The 14,948-nt window shown below is 41.3% G+C and overlaps 1 protein-coding gene across 1 annotated transcript; it reads right to left on the bottom strand.

Annotated features, from left to right (window-relative positions):
* Positions 1–7,442: 7,442 nt before the first annotated feature.
* On the bottom strand, positions 7,443–9,346 carry LOC122009363 (probable inorganic phosphate transporter 1-8). The gene is made up of 2 exons (XM_042565522.1): positions 9,205–9,346; positions 7,443–9,087 (listed from the first exon to the last, which is right to left on the bottom strand). Exon 2 carries the CDS (start codon positions 9,055–9,057, stop codon positions 7,459–7,461), a length of 1,599 nt encoding a protein of 532 aa, XP_042421456.1. The 5' UTR covers positions 9,058–9,087; positions 9,205–9,346; the 3' UTR covers positions 7,443–7,458.
* Between the last annotated feature and the right edge of the window lie 5,602 nt (positions 9,347–14,948).

The following is a 14,948-nucleotide window of genomic DNA, read 5'->3' as shown; positions in this document are numbered from 1 at the left end:
TATAAATTTGAGTTGTGACCTTGATGAGTTGGAAGTCATTCATGAAAACAGCAAGATTGATATCGATGCTTGTCTTGCCATAAAGATGATTTATTGGGATGAGAATGAGTTTGCCTTTCCTAGAAAGAATGATTTTCTGATACCTCTACCTTATCCTGAGCGTACCTTAGTTCACAACCTTGCTAATTGGGTTATTACTGACATAGTTCTTGAGGTTATCCCTTCCCTAGTAGAGGATACCCAGCCCTAGCTCCACATTGAGCCCTCGTCATCTGGACATCCGCAGCTGTCCGCACATCTAGAACTTGCTAGGCATTCTTTTGCCTATGGTACGAGTCCTTCCAGATTTGACTTTTTTGACTTCTGTGCCTCTTTAAATTCACTTAATGAGAAGCATAGTGCCCAACAACAAATGTTAGAGGGGCATTTCAAATTATCTGATGACTAGTTTCAGGAGGTATGTGATTATTTTCAGGTCACAAGAAATTTTCAAGGTCAGATGGTTGAGTTTGTTCAAGAGTATGACATTGACCAGGCAAGAATGAGAGAATTTATGGAGGCCATAGACATCACTAGACATCAAGTTGACACTCCTTACTACTACTATGAGTACCTTGGCTAGACGCCTGGTATGCCTAGTTTCCCTTCTGGTCGACGTGGCTGAGGTCCTTGTTGTAAAATACTGAAAAATGACGAATAATGATAAGGGAATTTTCTGAAATTTTTAGAAATTTTATGGAAATTTTTCGGAGACCGTATGACTTCGTTTACGGGAATAATATTGGGCTTCGGGAATGCCTGTTTAAGGTACCCAATTTAAACGAGGAAAAGTTAAATTTTCTTTTCTTTTTTTTCTTTCTTTTTTCTATTTCTTTTTCTTTATTTTCTCTTCCCCCGCGTGCCCTAGCCTCCCACTCTACTTGCACCGTCTCCTCCTCTTCTAACCGGCACTGCACGCGACGGTTTCGACACGCCTCACGATTTAAGCCTCACCGATCTTTCTTCTTCTCCTTCTTCCTCCCCAAGCCGAACCCTTCTTCCTCCTTCCTCGCGACACCCCATCCCCACTGCCGCTAGCGATGCCAAGCACCTCTGTACAGCGCCGCTGCTGCACGAAAGTGTCGTCGGCATTCCCTGTGCCCTAGAGTCGGCAGATGGCCGCCCCCTCTGTTGCGATTTGGCCGCACCACTGACACCCCGATTCCTCTTCCTCCTTGTTCTTCTTGGAACCGATCAACGCTCGAGAGTTGGCAGCCAGTCTCCTCTTCATCACTGCCGCTCTCCCTTCTTCCCTCTGTACCTTTGTCGACCACTGAATTGGGCGACTCCATCCTCTGCCCTGATCTCTGCTCCGTTTCCCTCTGTGGCCTAGACCGCCGACTCTTGGTGTCTTTTCCTTGTGACACCAGCCGGTCTTCTCTCATTGTTGCTCCCTCTGCCTTGTTCATCACCACTGCAGCAACTAGGTTTCATCAGAGAGGAAACCTTGAGATGGATTTGAGGTAAGTCTTGTTTCCGATCTTTCTGGCTGATGGCGAGAGGTAAGAGGTCACCCTAGCAGTGATCTGAGAGGTAAGTGTTCTACCCTAACTGGTAAATTGGGTAGTTGATTTCTAGGTAGTATGGTTGGGTGTTGATAAGTGAATCTCCTCTTCTTGTTTTCCAGCAAGTATTGTGTGTTGTGGGCTGCTTTTGGATCCGGCAGTCACTCCTTCCAGCAACCAACAACCCTAATTGGGCAGCAACTCTTTGATTCCAGCAGCGAGAGTGGCTGTGAATTGAGGTGAGGTGTAGGAGTTAGATATATTTTGGTAGTTTGATTGCTAATTGTGTTAGCAATAATTGTTAACCTAGGGTCATGTGTAGGATTTAATGTAATTGAATAGTGTGATATTGATTAGGGTTTTACCCTAATTTAGGGTTACAGATTTTATTTAGCTATTTATGAGAATTGTAGCTAAATAAAATATATATATGTTGGTGACACAGACCTTTAACGTGAGACGAGTATCTCGACGTCGGATTTTGACCGGATTGGACTTTTCTATTGGAGGCGGGTACCTTGACCTATCTATTTTGATACGTCTTGTTGATATGTTTAGTAGATTTTTAACAAGTAGTAATAATTATGTTTATATCTGCATCGACATGTCACTATTTATTTCCGAGCATGTTTTGTTTGTTACTTGTTTAGCGTTCTTGCCCTATTTGTTATGTATGTTATGGATATAGTGACATGTCATGCTTTATGATATATCAGACTGGTTAGATACTATACCTGACCTGTGTACCTAGATCATATTATTTGATCTACGTATTTTGGTACATGTTTATTTTTATGGAGGTAGATAGGATCAGGATATTTCTATGCTTAGTGTCATGCACCATCTTGCATGATTGTATTGTTGCGTGATAGTCGACTCCATTATTGTTGAGCGCATCGCCAGTTACATGGATCTGCATACACCACTACTCACGGGTTAGTGGTATATCAGACAGGGTGTAGTGTTGGCTCTGCCAATGCTCCGCTGGTCCACTCATGGGTAGCATGACGTGGTGTGATAGCACGTCAGGGGTCCCTCCACTGGATTGTCTCAGGGAGATGAGAGCATTGAGCTCCCCCACTTATGATTTGGGGTAGGAGGATAGGTGTATTCCGACAGCATCCCGTCCACTCGGTTACTCATCAAGAGCAGTAATGACAGAGTGCACGGTTGTCATAGCCCTACCCACTCGGTCTCATCATCGTGTGTGAGATGGATGCTAGCGTCAGGGGTGACCAGGACATGTTATTGACATCATATGCATTATTTGCACTTATTGCTTGTGTTTGCTGCACTTTATATGCTGCATATTGGATGGATGCATACGTTTGACATGCATACAGGATTTATGATACTCTGGGTCTGACGGCCTTGATATCCCTATACCCAGGTTCTGGTTAGTATAGTTACTCCTTACCTTACAGTTTGCACTTTCATTATGTTATATCCAGGAGACTGTACGCATATTTATTACTGCTGGTTATTATTTACTATGCATGTGAACTAGGTATCCGTTGAGTGTTGGACTCACACCCTCCTCCATTGATATTTTCAGGTTGATGTTGTCAGGAGATTCTAATCGCTAGTCCCCCACCACTACGCGTCGCAACGAGTTCGCATAGTTCGGGTTTTACTTATTGTGTTAGACTATGTTTTTCAGACTTATAGCTTGACATTTGGATCTTGTACGTTTTGTTATTTGACGATGGGTTTTCATTCGGATGTATGCTGGAGTTTTGTGTTTTATGGATGTAGTTGAATAGGATATTGGATTTGTGTTTTATGAGTGTAGTTGAGTAAGATTTTTACGATGATTTCCTTATCTCTGCTTATGTTTAGTTGTTACTATTAAACTACGTGGATGTTTGCTATATTTGTACTGTTATATATTATTATTGTTTCGGCCGTGTTGGCCGAGGTATATGTGGCCCTGAGGGCATTGTAGGAAATTTCATATTGTCACTCGTACAGGGGAGATGCTGCCGAAATTTTCTCTGGCAGGGACTACCTGAGGCGTGATAATTTATTTGGTATCAGAGCCAGGTTGGCGATACTTGTTTGATTTCCGTGTGTTGGATTTTTTAGATTTATCTGATACCAATTTATTTAGTATCAGAGCGGCTTACGATACCTGCTTTTGGTGTTCTAGATTTTTAGGGTTAGCCCAAGTTTGCTAGTTAAATTGGGTATTTATTTTCGGATTTGTATGGGTTTCTGTCGATTTTCTCATTTCAGAAATTTCGAGGTTATAAAAATGGGGACTGGACAGCAACGGAGCATCTCCAGACGGCAAATAGGTATAAAGGTAATTTTATAAATTTTATACTTGTAGTAATATCTGTGATGTAACTTAACAGATATGAGGAGATTTATACGAGTAGCTGCGAGACGTGGTATTGGACTACCACGTAAGAGGACTTTGGAATCTCTGGCAATGGACTCGCCAGAGATCCCTACTGGGGTTGAGCCTGTCGGTCAGGGACAAACTCAAGATACTACGGGTGCGTCGGGCTCTCAGGCTCCGGTGGCTTCGTTGGAGGTACCCACCCATACTGTACACACTGTACCACACGTGGCAAACCCTATACCTCCACCAGCAGAGCCTGCGGCGTACCGGGCACCACCGCCACCTGGACCTACCGTGTACTCGACACCAGCGGCATCCGTGCCCCTAGTGGCTACAGTGTACCCAGCGCCCGCACCAGCAGTAACAGTTGCTCCATTTCCGGTACCACCACCTACCGTACCTCCAGTTGCGACCACCCAGATCGGCCCTGCAGTACCACCAGCGGTATATGCTCCAGCTTATGCAGCAGCACTGATCAAGAGCTTGTGTGAGTTTATGGTGAGGTTTCTCCACCCACAAGGAGCTACTCGAGCTAGCCGAAGGTTTTTCGGGGAGTCATCCACCGACGGATCGGGATCGTCTACGTTACGGGCAGCCATGGAGTAGGAGTAAGTGATCTCCGAACCACGTTACATAAACGTGTTAGAGGTTTGATTGTCTAGGTTATTGCCTCTAGGTTTAGTTTTCTATTTGTTATATTTGTTTTATATTTCCGTTGTGCACTAACAAGCGTAGGAAGCGATGATTTGGGTGAGACGCTATTCACCCCCCTCCTCCTCTAGCGGACGTCAAGGTCCCAACACTTACTAGGTCTTCCTTGCCTAGGACTTCTCTACCTGGTGGCTGGTCATCTTGATCCAAACATGGGAGCCCCCACTTCCTTCGTTAGAGGTCAATATTCCACCCACATAGCTTGATTGGACCATGACTCTTGTGCACTGTTGGCGGTTAGTCCTTTTGGCAGTTCGACTCTGATACTAATTGTTAGGACCAAAAGAATTAAGATATCTCCACAATGATATGATATTATCTACTTTGGGTCTAAGCCCTCATGATTTTATTTTTGAGCTCTATCCAAAAGGTCTTACACCAATGGAGATATCTTTTTCATATAACTCCGTGATCCTTTCTATATGTTTCCAATGTAGGACTTTGTTTGTAACCATTGCAACCCAACAGATAAAATTTCTTATCTTCCTTTCTCTCACTTCAACTATTCTATAAATGTCTATTTTTCCTTCTTTTGTATCTAATTTTTAATATAATTGTTCAAAAGCTTCATTCTTTCTTTCATTCACTACTTTCTTAGCCTCTTTCTTGGCTATTATATATTATTTTTAAGTTTGTCTCATTTTTACAAATATATAATTCCTTATAACATGTTCATTTTTCTTTCACTTTCTCTTATACTTTCTCATTCTACCACCAAGATTTCTTACTTAGTGATGAATGTCCTTTTGATTCACTAAGTATACTCTTAGCTACTATTTTTAACTTTAATACAATCTTATCTTATATCACATTAGAGTCACTGTATATTTCACCTAATGCTTGTACTTCTTCCTTTTCTTTAATATATTTTATTTTCTATTTTTTAACTTCCACCATTTAATTCTAGGAGTCATATATATTTCCTTTCTATTGATAATATATATGCTTGAGGCATATATCCAACATTACTAACTTATGTTGGCAGTTAAGCTTTCTTCAGGAATGACCTTGTAATATTTACAAATCTTTTTATCTTTCTTTCCAACCATAAGAAAGTCAATTTGTGATTTATTATTTTCATTTTTGAACATGACCAAATGTGTTTTCTCTTCTTAAAAAATGTAATAGATAATATAAGATCATATGTTATCACAAAATACAATATAGTTTCCCCTTTTTCATTTCTTATTCAAAACCTATAATCCCATGTACCCTCTCATATCCTTATTTTTCAATCCGACATGCTCATTTAAATAACCTCCTATTAAAATCATTTCATTTGATGAAATATTTTATAATACTTCATCTAGGTCTTTCCAAAATCTTGATTTGGTAGGTTCATCTAATTCTATTTGCAGTGCATATATGCCAATTATGTTTATAGTTTTTTTCACCACTATTATTTTAAGGGTTATAATTCTACCCCCTTTTCTAACTACTCTTACAACTTCATCCTTTAACAAACTATCTACAACAATACCCACTTGATTTCTTATTTTACTCTTTCCTATACTCAAGTTCTTATGGAAATCCAGCAGTTCTAGCCGATACATTACAGTTAGACCCTATAACATAAACTCTTATATATTTAGCACTATACCCGAGTTCTGAAGATGTAGCGGTCATTGCCAAGATGTTACAATTAGACTCTACAACACGTTCCTTCCGAAAAACAACCTATCATTAACACAATAATTTAATGGATCTATTCATTAAACATTTGTCATAATTTAACGTTGACTAATAACTTAACGCAACTCTCATCCTTTATTTAGGTTTGAGATTGTCTATGATTAGTTCGTTATGGACCGAGTTGTACATGCAAGAAAAATTATAAGAATAAACATAATATAAAATTAACATATTTATTTAATATGGTTTAGAGAATATGATCTTACTGCATGACCTGTGACTAATGAGGAGTGTTACTCTCAATCAATTCACTAACCGCACCTTCACTAGAGGTGATGACACAAGTCTCTTATAATCCCAACATTTGTGATGATTATATAGTAGCTCTCTTCCCAAATGGAAAACGAATGAACATATAGCTAAGGGAGAGAAGATTACCCAAGGACTTGTTGAGACCTTCCATTAAAATTGCAAGCTCTTAATTAGAGAGTTGCAAACTAAAAATTTCTTCTAATCAATTGCTCATGCCTTCAATTAATTAGATTGGACCTTAAGTCGTCAATTGTTGCTTGAACATAATTTTTTTTTCATATTCAATCAATTTCACAATCAACTAAACTCTTTATATGACTAAAGTCTACCTCTGGTTGATTCAATCTAGTTGATGATCACCCATTCACTTAGCTTACGCTTTTATAAGACTATTTAAAGTTTTGCGATCAGGCTAAGTTGTAAACTATAACCATTACTACCTTTTAGTCAAAGGCTATGACCAAGCACTAGGCAACTTATCCTTACCTAGCTAAGCTCATCATCCTTGAATGATGTTCCCAAAAGTAAAGTCCAAGTTTACATATCACCAATCATCTCTCATAGATTATGTCTTTAGGTCTTCAACCTCATCAATGCTTCTTCTTACCTCGACTCCACAGAGTGTTGAGTCCACCTTACTTTGGGATGCCCTACAGATCAATATAAGATATACAATTTATCTTTTTATAATAAAATAAAATGTAAGAATAAAGAGATAAATCTAATCCTAAAATGGACAAAAGCCTTTAAAAGGAAGTGTTTACTTAAAATGAATGGAAAAAAAAGGAGAATTCAAGGAAAGAAGTTGTATTGAGCAGTAGTACCCTCAATGGAGGGACAAAAAAAAACACAGGAAATGAAGGACAATAGCAACAATATTATCCTTAATGGCCATATTTTTTATTTTTTATTCTACACCGGCACGGTCGTGCTATTGCCTTCGGCGATGTCCTCGTTCTCGCCGGACATTTCCTCCAGCGACTTGCCCTTGGACTCGGGCACCAAGAATGTGCAGAAGAGGCCGATAAGATTGCATCCAGCCAGCAAGAAGAGGGAGTTCCTGACGCCGATGCCCGGCGGGTAGCCGTGGTCGGCCTTCGCCGGGTTCGGGTTCTGCGCCAGGTAAAGAAACCCGAAGGATCCAATGATAGCTCCGAGCTTCCCTGAAGCCGCCGAGATGCCGTGGCACGTCGAGCGGAGGCGCGCCGGGAAGATCTCCGCCGGCACGATGAAGGTGGTACTGTTGGGGCCGAAGTTGGCGAAGAAGAAGGTGAAGCCGTACATGACCACGAACCCGATCTGGTTCCCCGGCGTGGTCCAGTGGTGGTAAGGGATGGCCAGCCCCAACATGAACACCGTCATCATCGCAAACCCCATAATCTGGATGGTGAACCGCCCGATTATGTCAATGAGCCCCACCGTGAACCAGTAGCCAGGCACGGTGCCGCAGAGCGCGATGAGTGTCTGCGCCCGCGCGATGCGGTACACCTCCTCCAGAGCGTTCATGGTGGCCGCTTTGGGGATCCACCCGATGGCGCTAAAGATGTCCTTTTGGAACAGATTCTGGCTGTAGAAGGCGATGTCCAACAGGAACCAGGTGGTGGTGGTGCCCACTAGGTGCAGCCCGTGGCGGCGCAGGAACTCCGCCGAGAACAGCCCGAAGGTGTTCGACGAGGCAATGCCCTCCACCTTGCCCTGCTCCTCTTCAATCTCCGTTTGCAGAACCTTCGACATGTCCGCCGCCGCTTGCTTCGCGTTCTTCGCTACCAGAGCCGTGTATCGCGCCGTCTCCGGCATCTTCATCCGCCAGTAGTAGGTGAGCGCGGCCGGCATCGCCCCGAACACGAGAATGATGCGCCAGACATAGTCGGCCTCAGGCACCGTCGAGCCGACCGGATCAACCGAGTAAGGAGGCGCCTCGAATCGGTTCTTGAAGGCAGAGGATACGATGATGGCGACCATACCGCCGGCGAGGATGCCGAGGCCCTGCATGGCGAAAACGGCAGCGATGAAGGCGCCGCGGGTCTTCTTGTTCGCGTACTCAGACATGATGGTGGCGGAAAGAGGGTAGTCGCCGCCGATGCCGAATCCGAGCCAAAAGCGGAAGAAACAGAGCGTGGTCATGACACCCTTCGGGGAGCGGCCAAACGAGAGACCAGAGGCGACGGAGGAAAGGACCATAAGCATGAGCGTCATGCCATAGACGCGCTTGCGGCCCATCTTGTCCCCGAGCCAGCCAAAGAAGAGTTGCCCAGATAGTGTGCCGCAGAAGGCGACGCCGTTGACAGAGGCGGCGACGGAGGGAGGAAGGGAGCCCGGTGAAGGTGAACCGTCGACGTGGTAATAGATACGTCCAAGGAGCTTGGTGACGAGCGATATACAGAAGAGGTCGTAAGCGTCGGTGAAGAAGCCCATGCCGGCGATGATGATCGCCGTGAAGTGATACCACTGCGTCTTCGCCACATCGAGCGCGTTCAGGACTTGGAGCTGCTGCTGCGGCTGTTGCGTCATGCCCCTTCTCTTTTTCAAATCACTCAATCTCTACAAAATTATAACCATGAACCAGAGGCAATCAATATAATGCGAATTAATCCACAAATACATTGGCTAGAATGAACGTGAATCGATGAACAAAACTTGTTGAATTAACTGACGTACCAGTTGCCGAGGAAGAAGAGAGACACCACTTCGTCGGAGGTGAGGCGGAGAGGACGCTTTGGTGGATATTTATAGCAGAGGAAGGCGCGAAATAAATGGAGAGAATTGGAATCTCCGAGCGGAATATGCCATGTGCTCCAACTGCACGTCTGCAGCGGCTGCCCCCCTATGCGCCTGTTCCTTCCTTCTCGACGAGCTTTTTAAAGATCAAGTTTGACAAGACATAAATTTGTTAATGCGCCAGCTATACATGGTATATGCGTATTTGCAATCGGTATATTCTTTTGACCTTTAATTTGCCTGAGGAAAAACAGTTCGATTTGTTTTACGGTTAAGTAATAATTCCAAAATTAATTTCTTTACGTTTTAGGTTATTGTTTACGATTTAGATTTTCCTTTTTTTTTATTTACAAAAATAAACAAAGGAATGTTGGTTGAAAATGGTTTTGCATCCCGAATTAACATGCCTCAAGTTTACATAAAATGTCTGAGACATGATTTAGGAACAATAATGTTGAGCTTGCAATAGGCTGTTTGGCATCCTAGACAATTTGTCGGCAAGTTTCACATGAACACTCTCTTTCATGATTAGACCTAACTCGCATGATTTAATGGGCAAAAGGTAAAATTTTAAAAGGGCGCACTTCAAATTTAATTTTATTCAAAAGCTGCACCCAAATTTTATTTTGCCCAAAAGAAGTATTTGATTCTAAGTTTACCTCTCTCACAATTACTAACTTTTCCTCTTCTGTTCCTTTCTCCTTTACATGCAATATTTAATCTGTTTTCTTTCCTCTCTCCTCATTTTTCTTTTCTTCTATTTCCTCCAAAATTAATTTAAACTTTAATCAACACTCTAAATTTATTTATTTTAAAATTTAATTTTAAAATTTTAATAGAAAATTTAAAAATATAAAAGAAAATTAATAAAACATCCAAAATATTTTTTCCTATTTTTTAATATATTCTTTTTTTAATATCTAATTATAAAATAATAGTAAAATAAAATTAATAAAACTAATTTTATCAATAAAAATAACAATAAAATAAAATAAAACGTACTTGGTACTAATATCATAAACGAGCACCATAGCTTAAATACTAATATCGTTGTAGTGCTGGTTTTCGAAAACCAGTACCATAGTGTTATAAGAGTTCCAAATTATTTTAAGCACTATTGGGAGAGCCTTAAAATAGTAAAAGATACTTATTTGGATTCATGTTCATCTAATAAATACATAGGAGTTCGAATGAGATCGATCAAAACTCTCTAGATCTATTAATAAATTTTAACCAAAACCCATTGATAGAGATATATGACTTGGATATTTGAATTTTTATAATGAGATGGAAGTATGAAGTGTATAGAAGGTAGATATGACAAGAAATCTTGGTTTTGAGTCTCCTATATGAATTTATATACTCATGTCAATTGACATAAAATTTGAAACTTTCTAAACCTTTTAAGCAATACTGAGAATCTTTTACAATAATAACGAAGAGCACCCTTGGACTCTAAAGCATTGTAAAAACCTATAGGAGTTGGAATAAGTTCTAGTTCTATCAGAATTCTCTAAGTCCATCAATAAATTTTGATTAAAACTCATTGATAAACACCTAGATGACTTGGATTTCTAAATTTCTATAATGAAATTGAAGTGTGGAATGTTTAGAAGGTGGATATGATGAGAAATCTTGCTTTTGAGTCCCTTGCATGAAGTTATAGGCATGTGCCAATTGATACAAGTCTAAAACTTTTTAAACCTTCTGAGTAATGCTAAGAATCTTTTACGATGATAATGGAAGGCACCCTTGGACTTCAGGGAACCATAGAAACTTATACAAGTTGAATGAGTATGATTAGAGTTCTCTAAATCCATTAATGAATTTTTATCGAAACCTATGTATGGACCTAAACAATTTGAATTTCTAAAATTTTACAATGAGATGGAAGTGTGGAGTGTGTGGAAGGTATATATGATATCCAATTCTAGTGTTGAGATACGTAGGCAAAGTTATTATTGCATACCAACTAACACATATTATAGTACTAGTTTTCAAAAATCAAAACCAACACTACAGTGCTAATCTATAAAGTATATAATTTTTTCAAAAATATAGAAATAATTAACAATCTAATTGCATGAATTAAGATGAAAGTTGTGTTATGCCTTCTACTTGCTACATGATTTAGTTAGCTTTAATTTGAGAAAACAAAATGAAATATAGTTTGTTGAGAAATATATTAACTAAAAGGCACCTAATTAATAATAATAATAATATACATACTTTGTATATTGTTTTGTTTCCTTGTTTTGGAAGTTCGTACATAGAGCATTTAATTTGTGGCTCCAGATATCAGATTCGACGGCTCGTCTCTATTTTACAAGGCAGATGAAGCACGCAAAATGCTCAATATGCATAGTAGATATCTGAACAAATTTGTACTCTAGACATGCAGTAATTAATAGTTGCTCAATAGTAAGAACGTCATCGAGTAGACCACTATTTCTCACATGCTGCAACCACAATTAATATTATGGTACTGGTTTATAAAAATTAGCATTATTATAGTGTTGGATCTTTAGAAACCAACACTTGATCATTAGAAATCAACGCTATAATGTTGTTCTCACTAACACTATGATATTGGTTTTCTGAAGAGTAGCACAATTATAGTGCTAATCTACAGAAATCAACGATTATGCAACTTGGCATACGATCATAATTTTATCTATATAGTAGGACCAAAATTGGACATCATATATATTTTTTACACACTTCATATTTTCATCTCATTATAAAATTTTAGAAATTCAAGTCGTCTAGGTCCATCAATGAATTTTTGGTTAGACTCATTTCAACTCCTGTAGATTTTACAGTTCCCTAGAGTCCAAGGGTGCTTTAAATTATCATCGTAAAAGATTCTCAGTATGCTTATAAGATTTAGAAAGTTTTAGACTTTATGCTAATTGACAAAAGCCTATAATGTAGGATCAAAGAAGCGAGGGGAGAGGGGAGAGGAGAGGAGGTGAATAGCGTGCTTCACTTTTTCATGGTTTTTGAAAAATACGCAGTAGAATAAAATAAAGATAAGTATAGAAAGACAAGTTCCTTTTTTACTTGATTCATAGCCTGGTGACTGCTAGTGGAAGGCGTGCAATCATTGATCATTTTCAATGGGAAATCTACTATCAATTCGTTGTTTACAAAAAATTAGGAGCGGTAACAAGTTTACATCCTTATACAACACGTACAGAAAAAAATGAATGCAATAATAAAATTATACCAATAAAATCTAGATGTAGACTTCTATGTGTTTGTCGGAGTAGTGTCCTAGCGTCTCAATGTAGCATTGGTGTTTCAAGAGCAAGATAGTAGTTGGTGTTAGGACCTTTGTGTCCACTAGAGAGAGAGTGAATAGCTTCTCACCCAAATCGTTGTTTCTTACGCTTATTAGTACACATTGGAAATACAAACAACATTAACAAGAGAACGCTAACCCTAAGCACTACAATGAACATGAAAGACACCAAACCTCACACGTTCATGTAACGTGGTTCAGAGATCACTTACTCCTACTCCACGGTTGTTCGTAAGGTAGACGATCCTGATTCGTCGATGGATAATTTCCTGGATAACTTCCGGCTAGCTCAAGTAGATCCTTATGGGTGGAGAAACCTCGCCACAACCTTACACAAGCACACTTGATCACACGAGAGTTTAGAAGACTCTAATAGGGGTTAATCACCTCTATTTCGTCAACCATGGCCAACCACCCCGAGTTTTATTAAATAGAGTTAGGGAGAAAATACAAGTTGTGTTTCTCGCCACCAGTCAACTGGTCAAGACACCAATTGACTGGTTAAGACATCAATTGATTGGTCTTATGTGAAATTTGAATGTTATAGGCCAACGGCTCAATACCAGTTGACTGATGCCAACAACAGTTGACTGCTCTGTTAGGATCTTCGGATGCGGCTAGAGAGAGGGGGGTGTGAATAGCCGACCCCAAATTCACGTTTCTTCCTACAATTTAAGTTAGCGCAGCGGAAATAAAAGATAGAAACGAAACAGGAGAATATCAAACCTCAAACGCGATGATATAACGAGGTTCGAAGATGATACTCCTACTCCTCGGCGTGTCCGTAAGGTGGACGAATCCTATCAATCCGTCGGTGGATGAGACCCCGGAAAATCGGCTAATAAAAACTCCTTCTGGGTGGAGAAACCTCGCCACAATCTCTCTTGCAACAGCAAGATCAGAGTACAAGAAATACAGCAAGAAGTCAAGAACAATATGAATGTAAAACACTAGTTTGCTTGCCTTCTCGTCGACTGTTGATGAAGAAGCAACTTCACGGATGCCGACCACAGCAGCAACTGTTCAGTTGGAAACCCAGCCGAGGGAAGCTCACACGAAGCTTCAGCAGTGAAGAGCTCAACAAAGCTCAGATCGCAGGAGCAAGAAGAGTAGTATCCAGCACTGTTGATGTAGAGGCCCTTTATATCCTGAACCTGCGAAGAAGAAAAAGAAGAAGCAGAAATCTAGCCGTTGTGACTCAACGGCTAGGCCTGGACCGATCAGGCTCCACCCTGATCGGTCCAGGGCGAATCTGATCGGTCAGGGGACCGATCAGGCCCTACGCTGATCGGTCCCCAGACCGATCCCAACTCTCACAAAGAGTTGGTTACGATCCCTGATCGGTCTGTGGACCAATCAGCCTATAGATGGATCGGTCCACAGACCGATCCCCTATTGTTTTCTGAAACCATCGCTTCTTTCTGATCGGTCACCAGACCGATCAGATAACCCACAGAGAGCTACTGTGTGGTTACTGATTGGTCACGAGACCGATCAGATAACTAAGGTATCACTGGATCGGTCGACAGACCGATCTAGACAGCCAAAGTATCACTGGATCGGTCAACAGACCGATCCAATGCCTCTGTTGGTTTTAGAGCTTCCCAGCCCTAAATCCTAACGTCTTCTTGGTCCAGAGAACGAGCTACCGAGCCCTCTCTGACCTAGTCCGGAGAACGAGCTATCGAGCTCTCTCTGACTGCCACGTCCGATCCAGAGAACGAGCTACCGAGCCCTCTTGGACATAGTCCGGAGAACGAGCTACCGAGCCCTCTCCGACTTCGTCCGGTCCAGAGAACGAGCTACCGAGCCCTCTCTGACCTAGTCTGGAGAACGAGCTACCGAGCCCTCTCTGACCTAGTCCGGAGAACGAGCTACCGAGCCCTCTCCGACTCCATCCAGTCCAGAGAACGAGCTACCGAGTCCTCTCTGACTCCATCCAGTCCAGAGAACGAGCTACTGAGCCCTCTCCAACCTCCATGCCAAGCTTCCATACTTGGACTTTTCCCCGTGCCAAGCTCCCTGCTTAGACTTTTCCCGTGCCAAGCTCCCTGCTTGGACTTTTCCATGCCAAGTCTCCATACTTGGACTTTTCCGTGCCAAGTCTCCATACTTGGACTTTTCTCCGTGCCAAGCTCCCTGCTTGGACTTTTCCCGTGCCAAGCTCCCTGCTTGGACTTTTCCCGAATCAGTTCAACTCAAGTCGGGTCAACCAGGTCAACATTGACCAAAGGTTGTGTAGGACCGTGATCGTTCGATAGAGGGGGGGGGGGTGAATATCGATTCGAAAACTCGAGTGTAAAAGTACGCAGCGGAAAAGTAAATGAACACAATTGATTTTACTTCGTTCGGAGCCTGTGACGACTCCTACTCGAAGGCC

The sequence above is a fragment of the Zingiber officinale genome, chromosome 1B, assembly GCF_018446385.1.
Source record: "Zingiber officinale cultivar Zhangliang chromosome 1B, Zo_v1.1, whole genome shotgun sequence".
In the NCBI taxonomy this organism is placed as follows: Eukaryota; Viridiplantae; Streptophyta; class Magnoliopsida; order Zingiberales; family Zingiberaceae; genus Zingiber; species Zingiber officinale.
This window is presented reverse-complemented; position numbering and strand designations above follow the sequence as displayed.

Coding starts and splice junctions, on each gene's coding strand:
- LOC122009363 (XM_042565522.1), bottom strand. CDS start 9,057: ATGACGCAACAGCCGCAGCAGCAGCTCCAAGTCCTGAACGCGCTCGAT.